At 45.3% G+C, this 7,046-nt stretch overlaps 2 protein-coding genes across 3 annotated transcripts; one reads left to right on the forward strand and one right to left on the reverse strand.

Annotated features, from left to right (window-relative positions):
* Window positions 1–1,011: 1,011 nt before the first annotated feature.
* On the forward strand, window positions 1,012–3,108 carry LOC130389787 (zona pellucida sperm-binding protein 4-like). Its single transcript, XM_056599725.1, has 8 exons — window positions 1,012–1,147; window positions 1,244–1,428; window positions 1,521–1,618; window positions 1,700–1,854; window positions 2,167–2,359; window positions 2,527–2,671; window positions 2,750–2,828; window positions 2,919–3,108. The coding sequence occupies exons 1-8, from the start codon at window positions 1,012–1,014 to the stop codon at window positions 3,023–3,025; spliced, it is 1,098 nt and encodes a 365-aa protein (XP_056455700.1). The 3' UTR covers window positions 3,026–3,108.
* A 1,063-nt stretch (window positions 3,109–4,171) lies between these two features.
* tmem263 (transmembrane protein 263) lies at window positions 4,172–6,841 on the reverse strand. 2 transcript variants are annotated; one of them, XM_056598655.1, is made up of 3 exons: window positions 6,749–6,841; window positions 5,782–5,850; window positions 4,172–5,588 (listed from the first exon to the last, which is right to left on the reverse strand). In XM_056598655.1, the coding sequence occupies exons 1-3, from the start codon at window positions 6,759–6,761 to the stop codon at window positions 5,284–5,286; spliced, it is 387 nt and encodes a 128-aa protein (XP_056454630.1). In that variant the 5' UTR covers window positions 6,762–6,841; the 3' UTR covers window positions 4,172–5,283. The 2 variants fall into 2 exon arrangements, with proteins under 2 accessions (XP_056454630.1, XP_056454631.1); XM_056598656.1 differs by lacking the exon at window positions 6,749–6,841 and adding an exon at window positions 6,219–6,741.
* Window positions 6,842–7,046: the final 205 nt, after the last annotated feature.

A 7,046-nucleotide genomic window follows, 5' to 3' on the forward strand; every position in this document is an offset into this window, starting at 1 on the left:
TATAAAAGCAGTGGCCAGCCACTACAGGAGACTAGTGGATTCCTCTGATCAGCCAGATCAAAGGACATGGTGGGACATTCAAGTGTACCCTTAGGTGTGGCACTAGTGCTGCTGGGTTGCTATGCTGGAAACTTGGTGGTAGCTCAGAAGGGTGCTCAGCACCCTCAGCCGTCCTTTCCGGCATATCCACCTCCACAAGACCCCCAGCCACCAAAGCCACCAACCTGGCCGGCATATCCACCTCCACAAGACCCCCAGCCACCAAAGGCACCATCCTGGCCGGCATATCCACCTCCACAAGACCCCCAGCCACCAAAGGCACCATCCAGGCCGGCATATCCACCTCCACAAGACCCCCAGCCACCAAAGGCACCATCCTGGCCGGGATATACACCTCCACAAGACCCTCAGCCACCAAAGACACCATCCAGGCCGGCATATCCACCTCCACAAGACCCCCAGCCACCAAAGCCACCAACCTGGCCGGCATATCCACCTCCACAAGACCCCCAGCCACCCAAGGCACCATCCAGGCCGGCATATCCACCTCCACAAGACCCCCAGCCACCAAAGGCACCATCCTGGCCGGCATATCCACCTCCACAAGACCCTCAGCCACCAAAGACACCATCCAGGCCGGCATATCCACCTCCACAAGAGCCCCAGCCACCAAAGACACCATCCTGGCCGGCACATCCACCTCCACAGTACCAGCAGCCACCAAAGGCACCAGAACATCCGCCTCCACAGTACCAGCAGCCACCAAAGGCACCAGAACATCCGCCTCCACAGTACCAGCAGCCACCAAAGGCCCCGGCACATCCGCCTCCACAGTACCAGCAGCCACCAAAGGCCCCGGCACATCCGCCTCCACAGTACCAGCAGCCACCAAAGGCACCAGAATATCCAAAGCAACCACCCTGGCCAGCACAACGACCCCCAACGAAGCCCTCTCAGGTTCAGTTTGATGCAGCTGGTAAAGGGCAAAATTTGCAGAATCCAGGACAAGTAATGTCTCCTAATCCCCAAAGCTGTGAGGTGGACATACCCCTGAGGGTTCCCTGCGGAGGGCCTGAAATATCACCCGCTGCTTGTATGGAGATCCATTGCTGCTCTGACATAAATGGATGCTACTATGGAAAAGCAGGTGAGTGTTAAGAGACATTGAACAGAAAATTGTATTATTTTAAATATGAACAATTGTAGAAGACCTCTTCTAATTATTGTGGCTTTGTAACTATAGTGACCGTCCAGTGCACCAAGGATGCCAGCTTCATTGTAGTCGCTGCCCGGGATGCCACTCTTCCCAACATCGACCTGGATTCCATTTCTCTGATGAGCTCAGAGCCTGATTGCACTCATGTTGACTTTAATTCAGTCTTTGCAATCTACCACTTTCCTGTAACTTCCTGTGGCTCCGTTGTTATGGTATGTATATATTATAAATATAACAGATATAAAATCCCTTATAGTCACTATCATTATGATCAGTTGTATAAGCTTAATGGCTACTCCCACAGGAAGTCCAAGGATCTATAATCTATGAGAACAGGTTGTTCTCCACCTACGAATTGGGTGTCGGACCCTTGGGAAGCATCACCAGGGACAGCTACTATGAGTAGGTCAACGTTTTTAGATCGACGTTGCTATTAAATATAACTGTCACTCAGACGTATGCCATTTTTACTTTTTTTTTCAGAGTGCGCTTCCGGTGTATATACCGTGGGGTTTCTGTGGAAACACTGATGAGTGAAACAATGAACCTGGCAGAGCCTATACCCATAGCTCCAGTGATTGGTCCCATTCAAGTGGAGCTAAGATTGGGAAATGGAGTATGCACGACGAAGGGCTGTGGTGCAGGTAAAAACAACGGACAAAAAGCCAACAGAGATGGTCCTAGTGATTTTAATCATTCATTAATTTCTACTGCAGCTTTTTTTCCAGAAAAAAGTATCTGAACTAGAAATGTTCTCAAGAATAAAATGTGGCCATCCACAGATGGGTCTCTATAATTCGATTTATTGTGGTCCAGTTTTGAGAGACAGTTATGAAACAGCTATTGTTCTTCAAACGTAATTCACTAGAGGCTACTAATGGGAAAATGGACAAAAATATTCCAGGTCTTTTTCACAATTAATCGTTAACCGAAACGTCTCTTTCTTTCAGTGGATGTTGCATATGACTCATACTACGTGGATTCAGACTATCCTGTTACCAAAGTGTTGAGGGATCCAGTTTATATAGAAGTGCGTCTCCTGAACATGATGGATCCTAGGCTTATTCTGACTCTGGGTCGCTGCTGGACCACCACCCAACTCAACCCACACAGCCTGCCCCAGTGGGACATCCTCATTGAAGGGTAAATATATAGCAATGTTAAATAAGGGATCCAAATATCACGTACTACTAAACTTACTGTGGCATAATACTATTAAAATAATATATTTTTGGACAACTTTCTCCGATAAACATCAAGAGCCAATTCTAACATTAATATATTCCTTCTAATGTTTGTTATTTGTTCAGATGTCCGAACCAGGGCGACCGTTACCTGTCCACTCTGATTCCTATCGGTCCTTCATCTGGCCTGCCGTTCCCAAGTCACTACAGGCGTTTCATTTTCCAGATGTTTACCTTTGTGGATCAGGAAATGAGCCCCCTTAAGGAGCAGGTGAATCAATAATCAATTATCCCATAGTAATCCACGCCTAAAGAAGTGTCTCATCACTAACATGGTTGGTTTTTCCAGGTTTATATCCATTGCAGCACTGAATTGTGCACACCTGGACAAGGCGAACAATGTGAACCCAGCTGTGGTGGCAGAAAAAGTGAGTACATCCATTCTGTACTTGCTTGGCAGAATTTGTGGCGATGTTGTGTTATTTCAAATGACCACCTTCCTTCCTATCCGTCCACAGAAAAGAGGGACGTTGCTGCGACCGCTGTGGCGAAGGAGCCCAGGATGGTGATGACCGTTGGGCCGCTGCTGATGGGTCGGGTAGAGGAGGCCCATCAGGTCCCATAATGAATACGACTTGTTTCAACGTTAATATTGTGCACAACCATTTATGTTTTAAATTATTCTTATGCATGAAATTAAACCAGATGGCTGATCACACGATTCAAAGTTTTGTAATTTCTTCTGCACAAAGAACATTTTTACTGCAAGAACGACAAAGCTCACAGAGCTTTGTCGTTCACTCATTGAATCGTTCACTCATTGAATAGATTATCAAAATCTATGGTTGACGTTATTAAATACATTGTGACAGAGCTCGACACGTCTGTCATTCTCCCAGCACGCTGACTCTGTATACAAGAAATCCCAGTAGCGCCTCCACCTGCTTAGGAAGCTCAGAGTTTTTAATGTCAGCAATGACATTTTAACAGGGTTTACTGTTCACTCATTGAATCCATACTTTCAGGAACTCAGCCTGGTACAACACCGTCACCATCAAGCACAAAACAAAACTTGCCCGGATAGTAAATCAAGCCGGCAAATAATTGTCTTTCCCCAAGCCCCAACAGCCAATACAATCACACAGGACCCCACCCACCCCCTCCGCCAATCCTTTGAGTTACTTCCATCAGGTCGACGCTTGGCACGAAAAAACATCAGCAAAAAATCTTTTATCCCCATTGCCATCAGCACACTGAACAGTCACAAATGGGCAACATATCGTACTCCATTAAGTCATCCCTTTGCACGGCTTGCATTCTTTTGCAATCAATTATTGTCATTATTTTGTCTTGTAGTATGTATTTATTTATTGTAAATTGAACGTGCTCTGTCAAAGACGAATTTCTGTCACTTGTGACAGACAATAAAGTTCTTATCTTATCTTGGTCTTATCTTATATCTGTGGAAAAATCTGTTGATTTCATAAACGATTCATTCAATAATTTGGATAATTCTATTCAGTGGTATACCACTTAACTTAGATAAACTTGGAGCCACTGTCATGTACACATTACATGTACATGTACACGTTATGTAGACATGTACTGATTTCAGTTTCTTGGACTACCATTACACCAACAAATGACGATACAATGAAACAATGCTTGAGTTAAATAACAAGACAACCCAAACAAGATCAAATATATTGATATAGAGGATACTGCTATCCTAAGACATGCTCATGTGAACAGAAAGGAATGAAGCGGGAGTTCATACAGAACTTTATTATCACGGTCAGCAGGGAGGTGAACCATGTTGACCTCACAGACTGAAATGATGAAGTGAACCGTCAGCGTATGGCAGACTCATGGGCACTGCTCTGTAATCAACTTCAACGCTTGACATTTCAAACACTTGTTATGCATACTATTCTGACACATGGCCATGTGTAAATTGACATCTTATATTTGAAATGTAAAGGATAGTGTGTGTGTGTGTGTGTGTGTGTGTGTGTGTGTCTCTGTGTGTGTGTGTGTGTGTGTGTGTGTGTGTGTGTGTGTGTGTGTGTGTGTGTGTGTGTGTGTGTGTGTGTGTGTGTGTGTGGTAGTGCATATATACTCACCTAAATACCTCATTTTAGGATAAACTGGTTTTACCATTTAATCCTAAAATGGATTAAAAAAAAACCTCAGTGTTTGAGGTTATTTTCATGGCTTCTCATCTAATTACAAAAAAGATATTAGGATGAAAACTTTTCATTTTCACAAAGTAAATTACAAAGTTCGTTCACTTTGTTTTACCAGGTAACATGTAAACATAAAGTACTCAGACAGAAACGTTACATACACATTCTTGGTTTTTCACCAAAATCAACATAATCTGATGATATCAATGTTGTTCAAATGTGCATTTGGAAACTAATTGTCTTTTATTTGGATTCAACCACCTTTTAGGCCAATGTTCATACCAAAACTCATTTCAGAATAAACATCCCAAAGACCACCAGATATTTTTTTCCTGCTACTACAGTAAAATACACTGTTTGATTGTCTTGCAAGTAAAGCCCCTGTGCTTTTTCTTGAGGAAACATAGTCTATACTGCTGATCCCACCTCTCAGGCAAACTCAAATAAAACACTGTCCAATGTTTCACTGATTAAATGGAAAGGTAAGGGAAGTCGGGTGGATCCCTGCTCAAAGGGGCCCTTACCCTTGACGTAGTGTACCAGTTACGGGCCCCCCGGATCGAGCCCGAGCCTCCTTGTGAAAAGTCCACACACACATTTTAAGTACTGCTCCGGCCCCCACCCCCCTCACTGCACAGTAAACACAGTAATGAGCAAACATGTTTGCTCATGAACCAGAAATGCAGCCTCCCCAATATCAGTCAGACTTGTCCTTCTTCTTGCCGCCTCCTCCTCCTATGGGAACCCTGGAGGCCACCGCCGAACCCACTGCAGACACGCCTCCAGCCACGGCACAGACGCCTCCCTTCACCAGGCCTGCTCCCATGACGGGCACCGCAGCCAGAGAGCTGACCGTCGTCTTGGTGATGTCCAGGCTCTTCCCCCCGATCCACAGCACACCGCCCATGGTGGCCCCAAACGCCCCCTTGGTGGCACCGAACAGGCCCCCCGTCACCCTGCCCAGGAGGCTGGGCTGTGTGGGGGGATGATCCTTCTGAGGGTCTGTGACATGACAGGAGGACACGCCGTGTATGAGTTATATATCAATGGCCCAAACAGAAAAGGAGCAGGCATGCAATCCCCTCTGCAATGTATAAGCTATTTAGATATGCAACATATGGATCCACTAAGTGGCATTATGGAGATCATGTACATAGGCAACTAGGTGGATGTTTATACACCCATCAAACTTTACCTCCAGCTGTAGTCTCATCCTTAAGGCATGGAGGACCTTCCCCTGCTCCCTTCTCTTGAGGGTTCATCGCTGAGATATGGGGGAGGTCAGCTAGGTTATGTTCATGTTATACACTTCTGTGCACACATAGTATATCCAATGATATTGCAAATGGTCGTCCGTGTGCCGTAAAGGGGAAAAACACCATACTTGATGAAAGATAGTAAATGTGTCACAATGCCGTCCCCCCTCGCATTGAGCCTCACCATCGTTCGTCTCACACAGATACATAGAGAACTACATCTGACACATGTGTAGTTAAAAACTAACTATTTACTTTGGGTGTGCTGATTCAGTCGACAAAACAAGGCAGACATGTTCCATGTTTCGTACGCAAGAGGTGTCCAAAAAGAACAGAACAACTATTTTTTTTGTTAGATATATCGGGTCATAAATACCTTGTGGATCATTATTCTATAAACTGCAAATGATGAGGAAAAAACACGATGAAGGAAGTGTAGAGGTGCAACTACTAGTCAAGCACCTCGACATTCAGCCTCGGAGAAGTTGTAGGCCAACACTGCTTCATAACATTTCCTGCCCGATAACATCTTGCTTAAACCAATACAGTTGTGCATCCCTTGTACTTGATAACATTAATCATCCACTGTATGCACCGTGAAAAGCCAAACGCATGGCCCAGCCCCGTGTGTACTGTGTACTGTGAGCGAACGTAAAGTCTTGCATAAGCCCAACTCACTTTAACGCATTCACGTTCATTATGCTAACTTCACTAAGTAGGCTACAACTGCGTCCACATGACAGTATTAATAGCCTACTAGACAGAAATAACTTTAACACATTCATAGCACAGTATTAAAAACGGAGCTGATGCCGTGCGTGGTTCTCCACAGTTAAAAAACTAACCCTATTAACCCTTTGTTATCCAACTTGCAGCACTAATTTAGATTAATGATCTCCGTCCTACCTGCTGGTCTCATACAGGGACACGTCGGCAGAAATCTTCTCCTTCAACGATGAGCTCCGGTGGAGATCCGGCGTCACATCTGTTCTGAATAAAGCTGAATCTCCACCCCCGTTTCAAACCCGTTCAGTGGCGCAGCGCCTACAGGCCAACTCCTTGTACTGCAGGCCTTCACCTCTGTACTCCAGGCCTCCACCTCTGTAGGGTCAGACCGGTTCTCCACTGATTGGACCAGGAGGGACCTATCTAGTCCATATGGTCCATGGACTAGTCTAGTCCATGGACCATATGGACTCGACCA

This window comes from Gadus chalcogrammus, chromosome 9 (genome assembly GCF_026213295.1).
Source record: "Gadus chalcogrammus isolate NIFS_2021 chromosome 9, NIFS_Gcha_1.0, whole genome shotgun sequence".
Classification (NCBI taxonomy): domain Eukaryota; kingdom Metazoa; phylum Chordata; class Actinopteri; order Gadiformes; family Gadidae; genus Gadus; species Gadus chalcogrammus.

Coding starts and splice junctions, on each gene's coding strand:
- LOC130389787 (XM_056599725.1), top strand. CDS start 1,012: ATGTCTCCTAATCCCCAAAGCTGTGAGGTGGACATACCCCTGAGGGTT. Junction 1,619..1,699: donor ACCAGGGACAGCTACTATGA/GTAGGTCAACGT, acceptor TTTTTTTTTCAG/AGTGCGCTTCCGGTGTATAT. Junction 2,829..2,918: donor CAGCTGTGGTGGCAGAAAAA/GTGAGTACATCC, acceptor ATCCGTCCACAG/AAAAGAGGGACGTTGCTGCG.
- tmem263 (XM_056598655.1), bottom strand. Junction 5,589..5,781: donor GGATGAGACTACAGCTGGAG/GTAAAGTTTGAT, acceptor GTCATGTCACAG/ACCCTCAGAAGGATCATCCC.